This window comes from Chionomys nivalis, chromosome 1 (genome assembly GCF_950005125.1).
Source record: "Chionomys nivalis chromosome 1, mChiNiv1.1, whole genome shotgun sequence".
Classification (NCBI taxonomy): Eukaryota; Metazoa; Chordata; class Mammalia; order Rodentia; family Cricetidae; genus Chionomys; species Chionomys nivalis.
In genome coordinates, this window is record NC_080086.1 from 7,532,657 (window position 1) to 7,554,528 (window position 21,872).

A 21,872-nucleotide genomic window follows, 5' to 3' on the forward strand; every position below is an offset into this window, starting at 1 on the left:
TTGTTGTTGGCCTTTTGTGTTTTCCCCTTCAAGTAGTTTTCAGCACTTGATGCTTTTTTAGCTTAGGTTTTTGGCTAAAGTGGGGAAGGGGGTTGCTCATAATGGGTTGATTATAAATTGAATTATAAATTAAAATCAAATAGAAACTACTAAACTCTTATAAGGAGGAGAGCAGGAACAATAAGTAGTCTGTCCTCTGCTTATGCGTTAGCTGGACTGCATTTGTCCCCGAGACCACATGGTCATGCACCCAGCTCTCCGCCAGCTTTACTGGGTTTGGACACTTGAATGTCTAAGCTCCACTCCCCACTGCCCCTCCGTCTCCTGTCTGGCCTGAAAAGGTCACTCTTTCCCTAGCTACAGCGAAGTTAAGTTACATCATCAAGGAGGATTATGGCGAGTAAGACACGTCATCCATATTTTTTCTTTGTGTTTTCTTTTGTTTTCTGTCTGTGTTTTCAGCAACGTCAGTTGATTACAGTTCCTTTGCAGACAGATGCAGCAGCTGGATAGAGCTCATTAAACTGAAAGCTCAGACCATAAGGCGCGGATCAATTAAGACAAGTAGGCGGACGTTTCTACCACATTCTGATGACCTGAGAAGCATACCCCTGACTTCCCAGTGGTGAAGGCTAGACCTTACTGCCTAGTAACAACATTGCCAATCAGTCATGTATTTGAGTGTGAAAGCTGTAGACGCTTGGTCATTCGTGAGAAGTTATTACAGAGCCTTTCATTGCTTACTTTTAGCTATATATAGAATTGTCTTTTAAATTTCACTCTTTATGAAGCTTTCTGAAAGTAGATGAATGCATATTACATCCCTACCTAGGAGGACACGGCCAGCTTTCTTGTTAGAGAGACACTCTTCAGGACCCAGTGAACTGCTGACTTCATGGCTGTCAGCTTCCTAAGTCTGACGACAGGGTATCAAAGGATCAAGTGTATCTACAAAGTAGACAGTTTGTCTTACTGCTGGACTTTAGAGAGATGTCTTTAGATCCTGGTTTTTGGCATATTTTGAGAAAACAGTATTTGAGTGGATTTACATTAAAAGGGAAAGAACTGCATTTCAGAGGGGGCGGTACAGTAAATAGATCAGCCAGAATCATAGTTTTAACCCTAGAGGTGCTAACTCAACAACTAGGCAACTTGGTTTCCTCCTGTGAAAACAGTCATGATGGTGCCCCTGTGGCTGGTTGTGAGCGGGAAAACACAGGACATGTGTTCACTGCAGTTACGTAGAAGGTGGTGGTGACTAACAGGACGTGGTGTACTGCACTTACTTAGTGAGTGGTGCTGACTGTTTTACTGTTACTTCCCAGACATCTGGTAGACAGCCAAGATGCTTGTCAAGGTTAAAGTTATGTGGCTGTTTAATCAAAAAAGTTTGGGAAAGAAATTTAGAACTGTATTACACCCAGTGTTACCTAGGCTGCCTACAAGCCAGCAGTGATGGAGTGGCCTGAAACAGGTGGAAAATGCACGGGAATGCACCAACTTTCACACTCTCCTCGGATAATTGGTTTCTACAGCAGCTACCTTACTGCTCTGGCGCTTTTTCCTTCTCCACTGTGTAACCGATCATTGTGTGTCTAGCTACACTGCATCACATTTTCCTTTGCAGGGATGTCATTTCCTTCCCAAAGAATTCCATTCCAGCTTCTCATGTCTCTCTAGACTGCATGTAGTGCATGGTAATTTCTTTTCTTTCATGACATGGCTTAGTCTCACAGACAGCTGAATGTTGTCACCACTTGTTTGGAAACCTTAGGGGATTAACCACTTTCTAGTGTCTGTTCTTAATGTTTCCATTATTTCTCCAATTTTAGCTGTGACGGTTGAGAAAGCAAGTCCCATGGGTGATGGAAATTTCCGGAATCGCTCTGCTCCACCTTGTGCAAGTTCCACAGTTGGGGTTGTTAAGATGACGCCTCTTTCTTTCATTCCTGGAGCAAAGATAACAAAATATCTTGGCATCATTAACATGTTTTTTATTAGAGAAACTACTTCTCTTCGGGAGGTAACTTTACAAAACTAATTTTTTTTTCTTGAAAGAGTAATAAAGCCAAGTTTTGCTTTCTTCTAAATACAGACACTTAATTTGACCCACCTGTTTGTGACCTGTCTGGATGGATTTTGCATAAGACGTACATTTCATACAGTAACCCCTTTTGCAAGAGTTGTGCCTGATTTAAGCTCATTTGTTTGCAGAACTTCTAGATGCTTACTATAAAGCAAATGACTTCCTCTTAGATTTGATACAAGATTTAAAACTTCTCTGACAGGACATCTAAGTTTTCTAAGATATTTTTCTGAGATGTATTTAAACAGCAGTTTTTAAGGATCTGCATTTAGAAGGAGTAGATTTTTATAGTAGATGTAAACACAGGGGTACTTTACTTTACCCCTATGCTTTCTTCCCTCTGAAAAACAACAAGCCTGCCAGTTTTCTGTTTAGGAGGGCGCTTGAAATGCTGTGGGAAGTCCTTCTGTATATGTGTTGCTTTTGTTGGCTAATGAAAAAGCTGCGTTTGGCTAATGTCTTAACAGAATATAGCAGGGCTGGAAGAGATAGAGAGAAAGAGTAGGCGGAGTCAGGGAGCTGCCATGGCGCCGCCAGTTAGAACCATGCCAGTAGGCTACAACCCTCGTGGTAAAATATAAAATAGTGAAAATGGGTTAATTCAAATACAAGAGTTAGCCAGAAATACGCGTAAGCTATTGGCCAAACAGTATTGCAAATAATCTAGTTTTTGTGTGGTTATTTCGGGTTGGGGCGTCCGGGAATGAACAAGCATCCTCCGCCAACACTTCTCAGACTTGTCAGTGCACAAGAATGCTGCTTCTCCCCATCCTCAGTGCACATGGGGAACTGCTACATGACGGTTATAAAACTTTATGTCATATGATTAAATTACAAAATCAGGACCACTCTATTGTGTCATTCGTAACTCAGGAATTTAACCTAATAGAAACGGAAACTATATTGGATCTTATGTTATGAGTCAGGGCTGCTAAACAAATTAATATTTAAATAGGGGAACTTTTGAATTGCTGAGGTGTGAAACCTCATTATCTCTGTCTATTTGACTGCCACAGCAGTTTGTGCTGTGGAAAGTGCCTTTCCTGTAAGATGACTCAGCTGTGCTTTGCTTGTGTCTCCATGGCACACTTCCTTCTCCCAGCAGGGAGCCTGCCCGGCACAGAGCAAGCACAGTATGTCTTTCTGTAGGTGAATGGATAATGTCTGACACGTTAATTAATTAGGTGGATATTTTCTTTAAGATAGACTATCTTAATTATATTCTAATTATGTTGATGTAGAAGATAAACCATGTAGTCTCAGATCCTTTTAATAGAGAATTGAAGTCTACTTAAGTTTGACAAAATAGGTTTGTTTCAAAATTGGCATGTTTTGTTTTTTTCTGTTGTTTTCTTTTCTAGTTGCTCCTAGTAGTGTATGGCTATACTATTTTGAACCTTTAAGTTTTATTGCCCACATGATCCTGTGGTCTTAGCCTTCTAGATAGTAGGCTTTGTGCACAAGCTGCTGGCCATGCATTGTGGAAGCTTTTCCTGCTACAGTGTTACTACGTGGTGAGTCTCACTGCAGCAGAGACCTGCACCGTTAGCCTAAGGTGCAGCATCCCATGTGTGGCCTTGCCTAGTGAGCTCCCTTACAGTCAGTTTTGCTCCTTCGAACTGACCTGTCCATACTCTGCTCCCATCTCCTGACCTCATAAGCAGAGGCGCCTGGTGAAGAGTGTACAGAGCTGCATGCCCGAGGGGAGGCTCAGATCGCTGATCTAGTTTTGGAGTTTCACACAGAGGTTGCTTCCCAGGGTTACAGTCTGGAGGATCTCCTTAGCTGTTTAAAAAGATGTGCTCGGGGCTGGAGAGATGACTCAGGGATTAGAGCACAGGCTGTTTTAGAGGACCCAGACTCAGTTCCCAGAGTGCCTCACCACCATCTGTAACTCCAGTTCCAGGGGTTTCAGTGCCCCTTTTGGTCCCCTCTGGACATATATGGGGTACACAGATATAGATAGATATACAGGCAAAACACCCATGCGTGTAAACTTTTTTTTAAAAAGATGTACTTAAGAAAATAATTTTGTTTTCCCGAATAGTAGACTCTGGTGTTTTCTTAACTTCAGTTTAATTCAGAAATTTCCTTGATTGTCCTTAACTTCACCTTCAGTAGAGCTGATAGAAAACATAAGTAGAAAAGCATGTAAGCTATTGACTAGCTTTAATTTTTGTTGTGTTGGGTTTGTAATAGAAAAAGTTCCCCATACCACTATGTTTATCTTCTAGCAATGTGTATAGCATAGTACACAAATGCTATTTGTGCACTGCTGAATTGTGCATTCGCATCTAATGTGGTATCAAGCAAGAGTTAGAGTTCAGTTATAGTATTTATATATTATCTTTCATCATAACTAAGGAAAACTATATTATTTCTTTCTACTCTTCAAGTCCATCAAAGACTCCAGAAGGATATAATATTACCTAAGTAAATAGGAAGTGCATTGTAAGCAACTTCCAAAACTCTAGAAATGACAGAGACATCATACTGCCTGAACAGTCACCCCAAGTTCTTCTGCACCATTGGGACATCCATCTTCAGCCTATTGGCCCATAGTATCCGGCAGACTTTTCCATGAAGCAGGAAATTTCAAAGACAGTTTTGCCTATATTGGCAGTTTGTTAGTCACTTTCTTTTGTGCCCTGTAGAATGTCTTGCATGTTCTCTGATGAAGCAGGAACCTTGAAGGATGTCTTACCTGTAGGCAAATTCAGCAGTCATTTCTTTGTGAGTCCTACATGTCCAGTTCATCAAGCAGTTCAGGCAAGAGCAGTTTCTTGCCCAATTGGCTATCAAACTCCATGAGGAGACTCTTCAATGCCTATCATCCTTATGAAGTAGTTTGGTGCTACCAGGAGCAAATGTGTCTCACTGTCGTGAAAAGTTCTAACTTCTTAAAATATTTTAAATGCATATTCTGAAGGTCTCTGAAAGATTTAAAGAATCCCTATCCATCTGAAATATACCTCTTTACATCTAGAAAACCTAATATTACTACAAGCTTGACTATTATAGGTGTAGTGTAAGCTATTACACTACATTTTAAATGAGTTGCACAGACACGATACCTTAATCAAGATCAGAAATACATATATACAGTGTACCTTAAATATGTATTAATAAACTGAGATTCATACCAATGCAAATCTCTATAGCATATCCCCCTTTACACATTATTTGGGAATTTGGGCATAGTTCTTTTCCAAACTGCTTCCTGCTTTTTGTTGGGTGAAGTTTTTTCCTTTAGGGGGGTGTTCAAGGTGACACTTCAGGGGCTCAAACCACATTAGCCTGAAATGAATCCAAAGGTTCTCATCATCTGTGGAAACAAAAGAACCTCTTTTCCAAAGCATAATATCCTTAGACACAAATTCTTTTTTTATTTTATTTTATTTTTTTTTTTGGATTTTCAAGACAGGGTTTCTCTGTAGCTTTTGGTTCCTGTCCTGGAACTAGCTCTTGTAGACCAGGCTGGCCTTGAACTCACAGAGATCCGCCTGCCTCTGCCTCCCAAGTGCTGGGATTAAAGGCGTGCGCCACCATTGCCCGGCTTAGACACAAATTCTGAAGTCAATATACCTTTCTAATATACATGTTGGTTTAGTTTAGTAGCCCATACAATGAAATGTTTCTCCGTACTTAACTCCTTCACAGTCAAATAATTCAAAGAAAACACAATAATATACATAATCCAGACTCTGTGTATTCCATCTTTGTGTGACTTTTCTTACTCTATTATTTTTAATATTTATATTATTATCTTTACTCCTTTAATCTATGACTGTCTGTACTCTATTTCTTTAAAGACTTTCATTTTTATAAACCATTTACTTCTTTTTATAACTCTCCATATTTTTTCCTTCTGTATCCCAAGCCTACGTACATTTTTTAAACACACTGTGACCCATTTAGAGGTCTTTTATGTCTAGATTTGTCTTTATTGCATATCTGTAATTATTTTCTGACCAGAAGTGCTTCTTAAAATGCTAAGCCATTCTTATGAACTTAAGCGGCACCGTTGCTAGGGGAAATATAGCACTGCCTGCTTGCCCCGCCCAGTCCAGCATGGCGGAGCTGCTCGCTGCCTCTGAGAGCCATGTACAGTACCCCATCTCAAGGCACACAGCTGGTCCATGTTGACACCAAGCAAGCCGTAGCACATTGCTCACAAAACCCATTCGAATCTGTCTCCTGAAAGAGCCAGAGGTCATGCTGGCAGCACGGCCCAGAAAGCCGGCATTTCAAAATGGTGTGGCTTTTTTCTGCTTCCGCTGAATTGGGAAAACCTCCCTCAAAGGAGCTGCGGCATGCTGCCAGCAAACAACAAGAAGCTGTGTTAAACTCTGCATTTTTGTGTCTAGAATTCCTTTTCAAGCCCTATCAGGTTTTAAGTGGATTTTAGCCAACCATGTTGGCACCAATTTGTTGACAGGAGGCTGCTTGTTTATCCCAGCCACCCAGAACCGAAATAATCACACAGAAACTGTATTAATTAAATCACTGGTTGGCCCATTAGCACTAGTTTCTTATTAGCTAACTCTTACATATTAATTTAACCCATCTCCATTAATCTGTGTATCCTCAAGGTTGTGACCTTCCAGCAAGGTTTCAGCATGTCTGTCTCTGGCGGTGGCTCCATGGCTTCCTCTTTACTCTGCTTCCTTTCTCCCAGCATTCAGTTTAGTTTCCCCCACCTAACTGTGGTCTGCCCTGCTATAGACTCAAGCCAGCTTTCTTTATTAACTAATGGTATTTACAGCACACAGAGGGGAATCTCACATCAGCTAGTGATGGGCAAACTACAATTTATCATAGATTTAATGAATACTTTAAAATCCTTACTCAAGTATGTTTATTAATGCAAAAAAAAACCCCGATGAGGAAAATATAAATGACTGTCTTTTACATTAAGGCAATTCAGAATGTGTACTGTTGGCTTTTGACATTTTCTGCATGGCCTACCCTGTGTATGATGCAGTGGTCTGTCTGTCCTCTGCAGGAAGGAGGAGTCAGTGGCTTCCTCCATGCTTTCATTGCTGAAGTGTTTGCCATGGTAAGAGCTCACGTAGCCGCACTGGGAGGGAATGCTGTTGTTTCCTACATTATGAAGCAGTGTGTCTTCATGGAAAATCCCAGCAAGAACCAGGTGAGATGACTAAATATCTCTAAGAAGTTGGAGAATTGACTCTCTGGCCTATCACATCTATTCTCTTCTAAAAGAATTGCTTTTCAGAACTTTGACTGTAGATGTTAAAGCATATTTAAATGACTTTATTATTCACACAGTCACCATTGCTCAGGCTCTGCTCCATATCTCACATCACTAGTTATCACCCTTAATTAAGCTTTGCTGGAGTTACTATTCCTGCTACTCTCTTGGTAAGCCTTGGAATATGGATGTGGCTGTGTCTCCTCTCAGGAGGTCTGAGGTGCCCCTCACATTATTTCTACCAAATGTTACTCTGTAAATGGGGTATGTAATAAGAAGAGGTCTTACTAGACTAAACCTTAGAATATCATTCTTTTATTAATTTTAACTAAATAGCTCAAAAATTTTAGGGGTTTCTTCTAAAATTAAATAATTATATAAGTAACTGTCTTGAAAGCAGCATGCTCCATCCTATTCTACTTGGCACATATCAGAAATCATATTTTTGCCTCACACTCACGAAAGATGAGCAAAAGTACTTGTGTCCTGAGAACAGGGAACATGCAGGCAGATGCCGCACTCAAGATCTGGTATTTCAGTTTTACAGGAATGAGAAGAGTAGATGTGTGTGTCTGTGTGGGTATGAATTTTGCTGCTAGCCCTATACGTAGATGATTATAAATAAGGGCAGATCGTTTGCATTCTCAGGACTCCTGGCTTTTATGGATAACGTTATCCTCACAGTGGACTTTTGCCATAAATGTGCAAGCAGTGTAAGAAGAGAGCCAACTTAAGCACAGCCTTAGTCTTATTTCAGAGCCATTAATTTAGTCAGTGTCTTAAGAAAGATAAACCATTTAACCTCCTTTTCAATTCTTATAACTTACATTTTTTATTAGTTTGTTCTACTACATTGAGAGAAGTTAAAGAATAGTCCTAGTCTGAAACTCGAAGACAGCTTTCTGTTATATTTGGTGAAGCAGGTCACAGTGGGAGAGCACATTGTCACGCATTGGCCTCTGGTCTCCACACATGCAGGCTAGAGTGCCCACAGTCCCATACCCCGACCCCATACATTCTGCGGTAGCCTGTGTGTTTTTCACACTGAGGGAACCATCCCGACCTAGTTGCTTTTTATATTTTTAAGATATATTGTCCATATATGTAGTCTTTTTTTTATATTGTATTTTAATGTATGTTTTGGAGTTGTACTAGATTCAAACTTCAAAAATTCAATTAAAAAACAAATGTAGGAGGTAGAAGAAGCCGGCAGAGCTATATGACTTTGAGGCCAGCCTGGTTCCCAGAGCTCCAGGCTACTCATGTGTCTTAGGGTTTCTATGGCTGTGAAAAGACACCATTGTTGACCAAGTTTTCTGTCCCACCCGGTCCTGCAGCCATTCAGCCCCAAAGAAATACACAGAGGTCTACATTAGTTAATAAACTGATTGGCCTATTAGCTCAGGATTCTTATTAACAGATTATAACTTATATTAGCCCATAATTTTAATTGCATTAGCCATGTGGCTTGGTACTTTTATCAATGAGGCAGTCACAGCTTACGTGCTCTGAGTGATGACTGCAGACTGACTCTCTTCCCAGAATTCTCCTGTTCTCATTGACCCACCTCTGCTTCCTGTCTGGTTACCCTGCCACTACTTCCTGCCTGACTATGGGACAATCATCATTTTATTAAACAAGTACAAGAAACAAATCTTTGCAGGGTAAAACCATTGTCCCACAGCACATCATGACCACTACAACTCTTATAAAGAAAAACATTTAATTGGGGCAGCTTTCATTTTCAGAAGTTTAGTCCTTTATGATCCGACATGGTGGCATGTAGGCAGACATGGTGGTCTGCAGGCAGACGTGGTGCTGGAGAAGGAGCTGAGGGTCCTGCATCTTGACTTGCAGGCAACAGGAAGTGGTCTGAACTAACTGGACATGGCTTGAGCATATATGAGACCTCAAAGCCTTCCTCCACAATGACACACTTCTTCCAACAAGGCCACATCTCCTAATAATGCCACTCCCTTTGGGGGGTCATTTTCTTTCAAAACCACCACACCAGGGTTACATAGTGAGACCCTGTCTCAAAAACATTAAAAATAAGTAAATAGAAAAGTTTCTCCCTGTTTTGTGTTCAGGCCAATCAGTTTCTTTACTACACACAGCCGAAGTCATTGGTGCCTTACTTTTCTTCTTGTGATTTTAATGTCACTTCTGTTCCTGAGGGCACAGCATGCCAGAGAGTCTTAACTGCACACGAACAGGTGTACATTTCACCCCGCGTCTGCACAGTGCTGCTGTGTACTCACTTGATTTTTCTTGGTGACTTTCTCAGTTCAAGGCCAAAAGATTGTCTTAATTATTCCTTTGGCCACTCAGCACTCCATAATGTTGGTCACTCAGAATCCTCAGCTGTCCCCTGATGGCAGTGGGTAATATCTGTTGACTGTTTCTCTGATGTATACAGTGCTGTAAGAACTAACATGGATATAAGGGCCTAGCACGGTGAGTGTATCCAAAGGGAAGGCCTCTGATGTTTGTAGTTTTCCTACAATGATAGAATTTGCCTCCATTGAGACTATTTTGCATATTCTAATTATTTTCATTAATTTATCACATTCATGGTGCTTAGCCATGTTGGTAGAGTTTATGCCATTTTCACTTCTGTTTAGTATCAGGTATAACTATCTATATTTTTACTTTCTCCTTGATAGTATTTACATTATTTTAATTATTTTCCTTTTATAAACATGTTGTAGTAAAAAGTCCCATCCAAGATTTTTCTCTAGAGGAAAATACAAAGTACAGGCTGAAATGGTGGTTGGAGATTGCATGCTCTGTGAGAGATGACATTGCCTTTCAGAGTGGCTGCTCTTCTCCAGTACCTGTGTTTGCTGCCTGTGCCTCTGTCAGCACCTAGTAAAGTCCAGCTTTCACCATCTCCCCAGTATCCATGGTGTGGTCTCTTACTGTCTGTTTGCAGAGCTCTGATTTATGGCGGGCTTGAATATTTTGTCATGTGTTCTCAGGCTTTCTGGATTTCTTTTCCTGTGAACTTTTTCTTTCCTCATCTTCTGCTGGGTTGTTCTAGCGTTTGATTGGCCTGTGCTGAATTTGGTTTTTTACCAGAACCCATGCACAGCAGGCATATGACCTCTGTGCTGCATGCTCCTGGACTTCTGTCTGATGTCTTTACAGGCGCAGTGTCTCATAAATGTCAGTGGTGATGCGGTGGTTTTTGTTCGTGAATCTGAATTAGAGGCCATGTCAACTCAGCAGCCTGCTGTCAGCTGCCAGACATCATGTCCTGGAGAAGTCACAACCTGAAGACAGAAGGAGCTCAACTGAGTGAAATTCGTCCGTCTCCATTGTTTGTCAGCATCTTCACAGATGAGAACCTCAGCAGGGTAGATAACTGAGGAGGAGTGGGCATGAGTTGGTTTGGTTTGTGTGGACATCTTGGAGACTTAAGAATTTCTGATCTCGACATTTCATTTGCTTGTTTACACAGACAGATCCCATGGAATCTAGCACCTTCAGTTATGGGAGTTACTTGTAATTTATGTTGATTTTAGTAAAATTATAGTTAAAAATGAAATGGGAAGATTGTCAAGAGACTGGGATAAGCAGCTTCTGTAACTTAGAAAACTAAGTGGGAATCCAGATTGCTAACAAGTCCATAGTTGATTTGTAAAATAGAGGACACTACTGTGTATTTTCAGAAAATTACTATGTGGGTTTCCCAGTATCTCTTGGCTTGAAATGAGGAACTTGTTAGCTGGGCAGGTGATGTGCTTCAGCCACTTTTCAAAGGAAGATTCTACAGTGTGCATCTGCAGCGTGACCCGGATGCTCTGAGGAGCTTCCCAGGAGGCCTCCACATCAAGGAGGGAGGGCGCCTCTCGACTGACTACTGCTTCATATGTAATTGTCTAGAAGAGGCTTGGTTTCAACTGGGTAGAGACCATTGTGAAATGTATTCAAGTAGTGAAAGTACAGTCGACCTAGGAAGAACCAGATTGTTTTCTGATAATATTATATTGCACTCTTACTAGGGGACTTTGGTGAGGTACACTGTTTGCTATAGAACTTGGAAATGAGACTTGAATATGCTGTGAAGTGTTGAATGTATGTATAAGTCTTACCTATGCCAAGTACCCACTGCTAATAAAATATCAAAGTCCTCCTTTACCCCATAGAATTACCTTATAAAAGTTAGCATTTTATTCTCTCAGAACAGTAAATTACCCTAAAGACGGAAAGTCATCTTATTGTTACACAGGTGTCAATATTTTTCTGTATTTTGTTTATAATTTTATTTTTTAAATAAAAAGTTTATAAACAGTATTCCCAATTCTTTGCCTTTTTGATGAGATACCAGTTTCTGAGTCATGGCATCGTTTCGTGTCTGCTTTCATGCCTGAATCAGTAAGTATCTGCTGAGCACCTACTGCACGGTGGGTCCCCATCATCGTGGGGGGTGTTACCCCTGCTGTCTTGGGCAGTTAGCTGCTCAGTGCCTACTACTGAATGTCTCTTAGATGGCAGGCGTGGTTGTGGGTCATGACAAACACCTGTAAGTTCTTGTGCGCACCCGGCTTGCGGCCCAGCGGCCTGCACACAGAAGCATTGGGAGGTGCGCTTTACAGAGCTGCAGTCTGACAGACAGTCGACCTGGCCCTTTGCAGCTCACCACAGCTTTCCTGAGGACTCTCATGCCCGGAGTTTGCCCCTTTCATGTAGTTCCTTGCTGATCCGTGTGGCCTCGAGCTGCATGGCCGCCACCACGTGTTGTCTAGACCTCTCTGTTCACACAGAGCAGCATGTGCCCAGCAGCAATGTCCAATCTTCAGCCCTGACCCTTACTGGTCTTTGCTGGCAGTAACCTTCCTGTTGCTATGACTTTTCATTTTGTGTAAATGGAGTCAGAAGAGGGTTCTGGTTCAAGTTCTATATTTTGAAAGGTTTGGTTTTTTTTTTTCTCTTGTCACTCAAGGTATTGACAAAGGTGCTAGTAAGAGTACTGTCCTCATTCCCACCTACTGAGAGCACTGTCCTTGTCCCCACCTATGAGAGCACTGTCCTCGTCCCCACCTACTGAGAGCACTGTCCCCATCCCCACCTACTGAGAGCACTGTGCTCATCCCTACCTACTGAGAGCACTGTCCCCATCCCCACCTACTGAGAGCACTGTCCCCATCCCCACCTACTGAGAGCACTGTCCCCATCCCCACCTACTGAGAGCACTGTCTTTGTCCCCACCTACTGAGAGCACTGTCCCCGTCCCCACCTACTGAGAGCACTGTCCTTGTCCCCACCTACTGAGAGCACTGTCCTTGTCCCCACCTACTGAGAGCACTGTCCTTGTCCCCACCTACTGAGAGCACTGTCACCATCCCCACCTACTGAGAGCACTGTCACCATCCCCACCTACTGAGAGCACTGTCCCCGTCCCCACCTACTGAGAGCACTGTCCTCGTCCCCACCTACTGAGAGCACTGTCCTCGTCCCCACCTACTGAGAGCACTGTCCCCGTCCCCACCTACTGAGAGCACTGTCACCATCCCCACATACTGAGCACTGTCACCATCCCCACCTACTGAGAGCACTGTCCCCGTCCCCACCTACTGAGAGCACTGCCCCAGTCCCCACCCATGAGAGCAGTGTCACCATCCCCACCTGGCAGGATATGACGGTCCTGTTTTATCCATTTACAGATACTCTATATCTCTGTCAGTAGTCGAGGTATGGGCATTTCTGTGCCCAAAGGCCAGTTCTGCCAAGAAGAAAGGCTCCAGGTGGAGTGTCTTTGGTGCTTAACATTTTCTTGGGAATAGATCGGTGTTGTCAGGAGTGATTTTGTTTCATTACCATGGAACTCTAGGTTAGATTAAAGGCCATTTTTTACAGCTCTTTGAAGAGGTTCAAGATTATCTATCTATACTGAATATAATCTCTATGTATCTAAAGAACCTGACTAGTCTAATTATAAATATGACAAACATAGATGACTATTGATCTATAATTCTCAATCCCTGTCTAACTTAAAGACTAAGACAATAAACAACTGTGCAATAAATGAGGACAGTGACCTTTAAATGTAAATAATGTATAAGTATCTTGATCAGAGCTAGTAATGTACACTGTAATATGGTAGATATATATCAATATATAAACAATGTTTTAAACAGAGGTAGAAGCATACATCCATACAATATTCAATATAACTTAACTTTGTATCAATATACAAGAATCTATACCAATATAATTATCTAAAAACAATAACTTATAAATACCAATCTATTATCCCATCATCCAATTATCCCTCTGTTTAAAAAAAAAAAGATCCCTGCGCCTATAAAAATTTTTTCCCAATCCCTCAACCATATACCAATTATAATCAACCCCTAAATGATGTCCCTAAGCCTGAGGGCAAACTTTGTTGGGAGAGGGGACATCATCCTCTAAAATTGCTTGTGGGAGGACAGTCCACTGGTACCACGTAGTAGGCTGAGAATTATTATAAGTAGGCACTGTGAAGGCAAACTGTTTTCTATCTTGTTCTTGTAAAAGTATAGTGAAGAAACAATCCTTTAAATCAATATGAGAGGCCATCCCTTTGGTAACAGAGAAGGCAGAGGAATTCCAGATTTCATAGGTTGAATTTCCTTTTTGATGGCTCTAAGTTCTGCCACCTTTTCCTTTTTTTTTTTTTTTTTTAGATTTTTTTTCTTAACAACAAATACAGGAGAATTCCAAGACCTGGTAGATTTTTTTTATATGTCAAGAATTTAATTGCTCTTCTACCAGCTGTTCTAAAGCCTGTAACTTTTCCTCAGCTAAAGGCCATTGTTTAACCCATATTGGCTTTTTAGTTAACCATTTTAAAGGCAGGGCTGTTGGTACATCGGAAGGGTTATCAATTGCTTTGTATTTTTGTACAGCCCAAATGCCTGGTGTTTGTTGTCTGTAATATTTTCCTCAGGAATATAAGCTTTAGGGGTTGTAGGAATGTTAATCTGGATGTTCCATTGTTGCAATAGGTCATGACCCCATAAATTTATTGTAATTTTGGCTATATATGGCCTTACTTTTTCTATTTGTCCTTTTGGTCCAATGTATTTAACTCACCTTGTGCTTTATCTTACCTGAGATAGGGTTCCAATTTCTACCTCCTAAAGAGGCCAATTCAGATGTCAAGATTTTGGAGTAATGATACTTACATCCACACCCATGTCTAATAAGCCTTCAATAAAAATGTCATTTATACACACCCTTAGCTTTGGTCTTTGTTCATTTATAGAAGTCTGCCAGAATATATGTTTCCTCTGCACCACCAGATTTCTTGAGTCATTTTTTTACATTTATCTCATCATTTAGACCATTATTGTTTCTGACAGCAGGCATGGGACCTTCTAATTTTTCTGATGAGACACGTTATCCACAGTAACTGGGAATGACTGGACCACATTTGTCATGGGGGTCTGCAAGAGGCCCCCCACAGCGTTTTCCAGTGGAATCGGGTTGTCTTGTCTGTCTCTTGTTGATCTACATTCATTGGTCCAATGTCGGCCTTTGTCACACCTCCTACATAAATCTGAAGGCTGAGTCCTCCCATTCCTGCTATTCCCAGAAGAGGCATTATTCCTGGAAATCCATTGCCTACAATCCCTTCTCATATGTCCCATTTTACCACAATTAAAACATTTGGAATTTGATGTCTTCTCTTACCATTGGAAATTGCTTCCCCTACCCACGCTTTAGTGCCACAGTCAAATATCTCGACATTTATTGTATGCAAGACCTATTCACCCATGGGTGCTGATCTGATCTTTAATGACCCCAGGATCCTTTTACACTCTATGTTGGCATTTTCATAAGCTAAAGATTCAATTATTATACATCTAGCTTCTGGGTCAGTTATCCCTATTTGTATGGCCCTAGTTAGTCTTTGCAAAAAGTCACTAACGGGTTTTTTTCTGACCCTTTTTAACTCTAAGATATGATTCCACTCTCTGTCCTGGTTCCTGAATCCTGTTCCAAGCCTTTAAAGCTGTTGTGGCACACACGGACAGAGTGTGCTCATCATAAAGAGCTTAGTCCTGAGGATCAGAGTAAAGTCCATCACCTAGAATTTGATCTATGGAAATCTCAGTTTCTCTTGCTCTTTTCTGTTGCTCTAAAATTCCTGCTTTCTCTTTAAGAAGGCATCTCCAGTGCAATTGCAGCCCACTTTCTAGGACAGCTGAGATTAACTGAGCACAATTGTGAGGTGTGACTTTGTTACTGAAAACCCAGGTTTTGACCATCTCTCTAACAAAGGACAAATGTAGTCCATAAGTCACAATTGCTTGTTTAATTTCTTTTAAATCACTCATACGTAGGGCTTCCATGTATGTTCCTTGATAACCTTAGAGTATTTGGAGCCAGCTATTTTTTCTGATGTTATTACTGGAAAAGTAGGTAGAACTCTGGGGAAGCTATCCAGAGAGTTTTACTTACTGACGAAGTTAAATTTTGCCTTCTTACCTTTTGCTCCTGGTCATCAAAGTCTATAATTTTCTAAATCTATTTAAATCTGTTTACTATTGCCTTCTACAAGGTCTGGATGTCCTGTCCAGTATTTTGCTCTAATGCCCTCATTGAGGATTCTAAGGTATGAAGTCTGTCTATTAGAGATAATATCTCATCTTTGGACATAATCTTTATGGCATGTATATTACCTTCTTGGAGAGACATTCTATCAGTCAATCTCTCATACCTCTTTGACAGAGTCCAATTAATACATTCAACAGTGCGAATCCTCTAAAATACTGTTTTAGCACCCACTGTCATGGACAGGATTTTATGTGCCAAATTAGCTATTTCCTTCTCCAGAGTGCTGAATCTCTCCTTAAATGAATTACTATTAGACTGTACCTTTTTTTTTTTTTTTTTTTTTTTTTTCGAGACAGGGTTTCTCCGTAGCTTTTGGTTTCTGTCCTGGAACTAGCTCTTGTAGACCAGGCTGGCCTTGAACTCACAGAGATTCACCTGCCTCTGCCTCCCAAGTGCTGGGATTAAAGGCGTGCGCCACCACCGCCCGGCTAGACTGTACCTTTTTTATGATTATTTTCTGGTTTTATTTTTTAATTCATTTAATAATTTAATAGAATTTGGGGACAGTCTTTAGATCTTGGGAATTTTTTTATTTATTAAAATTTTCCACCTCCTTCCCACCTCCCATTTCCCTCCCCCTCTCGCCTTCCCCTCCTCCTCCCTCTCCAGTTCTAAGAGCAGTCAGGGTTCCCTGCCCCATGGGAAGTCCAAGGTCCTCCCCCCTCCATCCAGGTCTAGGAAGGTGAGCATCCAAACAAATCAGGCTCCCACAAAGCCAGTCCATACAGTAGAATCAAATCCGAGTGCCATTGTCCTTGGCTTCTCAGTCAGCCCTCATTGACAGCTACCTTCAGAGAGTCCAGTTTGATCACATGCTCCATTAGTCCCAGTCCAGCTGGCCCTGGTGAGCTCCCATTAGATTAGTCCCACAATCTCAGTGGGTGGACATACTCCTCACGGTCCTGACTTCCTTGCTCATTTTCTCCCTCCTTCTGCTCCTCATTTGGACCTTGTGCTCCAATGTGGGTCTCTGTCTCTATCTCCATCCATCGCCAAATGAAGGTTCTATGGTGATATGCAAGATATTCATCAGTGTGGCTATGGGACAAGGCCAGTTCAGGCACCCGCTCCTCTGCTGCCCAAGGAACAAGCTGGAGACATCTCCTTGGACCTGGGAACCCCTCTAGAGTGAAGTCTCTTGCCAACCCTAAAATGGCTCCCTTAATTAAGATATCTGCTTCCCTGCTCCCATATCCACCCTTCCTCCTTCCCAACCATCCCATTCCCCAAGCTCTCCCCAATCCTCCCCTTCTTCCTTCTCTCTCCCCATCTCCCCTTATACCCACCCCACCCCCACCCCATGCACCCAACATTTGCCTGGCAATCTTGTCTACTTCCAATATCCAGGAGGATAACTATATGATTTTCTTTGGGTTCACCTTCGTATTTAGCTTCTCTAGGATCACGAATTATAGGCTCGGTGTCCTTTATTTATGGCTAGAAACCACTTATGTGTGAGTACATACCATATTCATCTTTTGGGTCTGGGTTATCTCACTCAGTAAAGTGTTTTCTATTTCCATGCAAAATTTAAGATGTCAATGTTAAACTTTAAAGTGTATATGTTCCACACCTTCTTTATCCATTCTTCTATTGAGGGGCACCTAGGTTATTTCCAGGTTCTGGCTATTAGAAATAGTGCTGCTATGAACATAGTTGAAGAAATGCTTTTGTAGTATGATTGTGCATCTCCTGGGTATATTCCCAAGAGTGGAATTGCTGGGTCCTGAGGTAGGTTGATTCCCAGTTTCCTGAGACACCACTACACTGATTTCCAAAGTGGTTGCACAAATTTGCATTCCCACCAACAATGGATGAATGTTCCCCCTTACTCCACATCCTCTCCAGCATAGCTATCATTGGTGTTTTTGATTTTAGCTATTCTGACAGGTGTATGATGGTATCTCAAAGTTGTTTTGATTTGCATTTCCCTGATCGCTAAGGAGGTTGAGCATGACGTTAAGTGTCTTTTGGCCATTTGAATTTCTTCTGTTGAGAATTCTCTGTTCAGTTAAGTACCCCATTTTTTTAATTGGGTTAATTAGAGTTTTAATGTCTAGCTTCTTGAGTTCTTTATATATTTTGGAGATCAGACCTTTGTCTGAAGCGGGGTTGGTGAAGATCTCCCAATCAGTAGATTGCCTTTTTGTCTTAATGACAGTATCCTTTGCTTTACAGAAGCTTCTCAGTTTAAGGGGGTCCCATTTATTCAATGTTGCCCTTATTGTCTGTGCTACTGGGGTTCTATGTAGGAAGTGGTCTCCTGTGCCCATGTGTTGTACACTACTTCCCACTTTCTCTTCTATCAGGTTCAGTGTGCTCAGATTAATATTGAGGTCTTTAATCCATTTGGACTTGAGTTTTGTGCATGGTGATAGATAATGGATCTATTTTCATTCTTCTACAAGTTGGCATCCAGTTATGCCAGCACCATTTGTTAAAGATGCTTTCTTTCTTCCATTGTATAATTTTAGCTCCTTTGTCAAAATTCAGGTGTTCATAGGTTTGTGGATTAATATCTGGGTCTGTGAAGACGTAAATGAATGCAGACAGATTATAAAAATATATACAGCTTTAATAGGGAAATAGACTTACAGGACCACAGGTTCCCGCGGAGAACAGGAAAAGCAGAGAAAAGGGGCTGCTGGGATCACGCCTGGCAGATTTATCAGAAACATTAGCCTGAGGCGAACACGCCCCCAATGGGTGGGGCTATATCCCTACATGGGTCTTCAATTCGATTCCATTGGTCAACATCTCTGTTTTTGTGCCAATACCAAGCTGTTTTCATTACTGAAGCTCTGTAATAGAGCTTGAAGTCAGGGATGGTAATGCCTCTGGAAGTACTTTTATTGTATAGGATTGTTTTGGCTATCCTGGGTTTTTTGTTTTTCCATATAAAGTTGATTATTATTCTCTCAAGGTCTGTGAAGAATTTTGTTGGTATTTTTATGGGGATTGCATTGAATCTATAGATTGCTTTTGGTAGAATTGCCATTTTTACTATGTTGATCCTCCCAATCCAAGAGCATGGGAGATCCTTCCATTTTCTGGTATCCTCTTCAATTTCTTTCTTTAAAGCCTTAGAGTTCTTGTCAAATAGATATTTCACTTCCTTGGTTATAGTTACCCCAAGATACTTTATGCTATTTGTGGCTATTGTGAAAGGTGATGTTTCTCTGATTTCCCTCTCTGCTTCTTTGTTCTTTGTGTATAGGAGGGCAACTGATTTTTTGGAGCTGATCTTGTAACCTGCCACCTTACTAAAGGTGTTTATCAGCTATAGGAGTTCGTTGGTAGAGTTTTTGGGGTCACTTATGTATACTATTATATCATCTGCAAATAATGAAAGTTTGACTTCTTCCTTTCCAATTAGAATCCCCTTGATCTCCTTATGCTGCCTTATTGCTATTGCTAGAACTTCAAGCACTATATTGAAGAGATATGGTGAGAGTGTACAGCCTTGTCTTGTTCCTGATTTTAGTGGGATGGCTTTGAGTTTCTCTCCATTGAATTTAATGTTAGCTGTTGGCTTGCTGTATATTGCTTTTATTATATTTAGGAATGAACCTTGTATCTCTAATCTCTCCAAGACCTTTATCATAAAGGGGTGTTGAATTTTGTCAAATGCTTTTCCAGCATCTAATGAAATGATCATATGTTTTTTTTTTCCTTCAGTTTATTTATATGGTGGATTACATTGATAGATTTTCATATGTTGAACCAGCCCTGCCTATCTGGAATGAATCCTACTTGATCATAATCTATAATTTTTTTTGATGTGTTCTTGGATTCGGTTTGCCAGTATTTTATTGAGAATTTTTGTGTTGATGTTCATGAGTGAGATTAGTCTGTAATTCTTCTTCTTGGTTAAGTCTTTGTGTGGTTTTAGTATTAGTGTGACTGTAGCTTCATAAAAGGAGTTAGGCAATGACTCTTCTGTTTCTATTTTGTAAAACACATTAAGGAGTATAGGTATTAACTCTTCTTGGACATTCTGGTAGAATTCTGCCTTGAAACCATTTAGCCCAGGGCTTTTTTTTGGTAGGGAGGTTTCTGATGACACCTTCTAATTCCTCACAACTTACAGGTCTGTTTAAACTGCTCACCTGGTCTTGACTTAATTTGGGTATATGATATTTATCTAAAAAAGTGTCCATTTCTTTCACATTTTCCAATTTTGTGGCATACAGGCTTTTGTAGTAAGATCTAATAATTCTCTGAATTTCCTCTGTGTCTGTGGTTATGTCCCCCTTTTCATTTCTGATCTTGTTAATTTGAGCGTTCTCTCTCTGGCATTTGATTAGTTTGGATAGGGGTTTGTCAATCTTGTTGATTTTCTCCAGGAACCAGCTTTTTGTTTCATTGATTCTTTTGATTGTTTTCTGTGTTTCTTTTTTTTTTTTTATTTCAGTCCTCAGTTTGATTATTTCCAGTCTTCTACTTCTCCTGGGTGAATTTGCTTCTTTTTTTCCTAGAGTTTTCAGGTGTGCTGTTTCTAATGTGTGCTTTCTCCATTTTCTTTATGTGGGCACTTAGTGCTATGAACTTTCCTCTTAGCACTGCGTTCATAGTGTCCCATAGGTTTGGGTATGTTGTGTCTTAATTTTCATTGAATTCAAGGAAGACTTTAATTTCTTTCTTTATTTCTTCCTTGACCCAGGGATGGTTCAGTAGTTGACTGTTCAATTTCCATGAGTTTGTAGGCTTTCTCGTGTTAGAATTGTTGTTAAATTCTAACTTTATTCCACGGTGATCCGATAGTACACAGGTGGTTACTACAATTTATTTGTATCTATGGATGTTTGCTTTGTTACCAATTATGTGATCAGTTTTTTAGAAGGTTCCATGAGATGCTGAGAAGAAGGGATATTCTTTACATTTGGGTGGAATGTTCTATAGATTTCTGTTAGGTTCATTTGGTTCATTACATCTGTTAGATCTCTTATTTCTTTGTTAAGTTTCTGTCTAGTTGACCTGTCCATTGGTGAGAGAGGAGTGTTGAAATCATCCACTATTAGAGTGTGGGGTTTGATGTATGCTTTGAGTTCTAGTAATGTTTCTTTTACATATATGGGTGCTTTTATATTACGGGTGTTGATATTCAGAATTGAGACTTCCTTTTGATAAATTGTTCCTTTTATTAGTATAAAGTGTCAATCTCCATCTCTTTTGATTGATTTTAGTTTGAAATCAGTTTTGTTAGATATTAGTGTAGCCACACCCACTTGTTTCTTTGGTCCATTTGATTGGAATACCTTTTCCCAACCCTTTACTCTGAATTAGTGTCTGTCTTTGAGTTTGAGATGTGTTTCTTGTAAGCAGCAGAATGTTGGATCCTGATTTTGTATCCATTCTCTTAACCTGTGCCTTTTTAAAGGTGAATTGAGTCCATTGATATTAAGTGATAGTAATGACCAATTGTTGTTGACTCTGGTTATTTTTTCTGGTGGTAGTGTTTGTGTGTTTCCCTTCTTTGAGTTGTGCTGGTGGAGGGTTTTCAGATGCTTGTATTATTATGGGTGTTGTTGGCTTCCTTGGTTTGTGATTTTCCTTCTTGTATTTTCTGTAAGGCTGGGTTTGTGGCTACGTATTGTTTAAATCTGTTTTTGTCCTGGAATATCTTGTTTTCTCCATCGATGGTGAATGCAAGCTTTGCTGGGTATAATAGTCTGGGTTTTCATCCATGGTCTCTTAATGTCTGCAGCACATCTATCTAAGACCCTCTGGCTTTCATGGTTTCCATTGAGAACTCAGGTGTATTCTGATAAATTTATCTTTATAAGTTACTTGACCTTTTTCTCTTGCAGCTCTTAATATTCATTCTTTATTCTATATGTTTTGTGTTTTGATTATTATATGGTGAGGGGATGCTTTTTTTGATCCAGTCTATTTGGTGTTCTGTATGATTCTTGTACCTTCATAGGAATATTCTTCTTTAGGTTGGGAAAGTTTTCTTCT

General features: G+C 40.5%; 1 protein-coding gene across 24 annotated transcripts in view; it reads left to right on the forward strand.

Annotated features, from left to right (window-relative positions):
- Positions 1-11,600, forward strand: part of C2cd5 (C2 calcium dependent domain containing 5) — a 95,706-nt gene extending 84,106 nt beyond the window's left edge. For 14 of the 24 annotated variants that reach the window (XM_057766612.1, XM_057766646.1, XM_057766628.1 and 11 more), the window contains 4 exons: positions 463-564; positions 1,833-2,023; positions 7,092-7,238; positions 10,452-11,600. In XM_057766612.1, coding sequence (XP_057622595.1) covers positions 463-564; positions 1,833-2,023; positions 7,092-7,238; positions 10,452-10,580 — 569 coding nt within the window. In that variant the 3' untranslated portion in view covers positions 10,581-11,600. The remainder of the gene's footprint in view (positions 1-462; positions 565-1,832; positions 2,024-7,091; positions 7,239-10,451) is intronic. The other 10 variants (XM_057766637.1, XM_057766690.1, XM_057766554.1 and 7 more) reach the window with 2 other exon arrangements.
- The last annotated feature ends 10,272 nt before the right edge of the window (positions 11,601-21,872 follow it).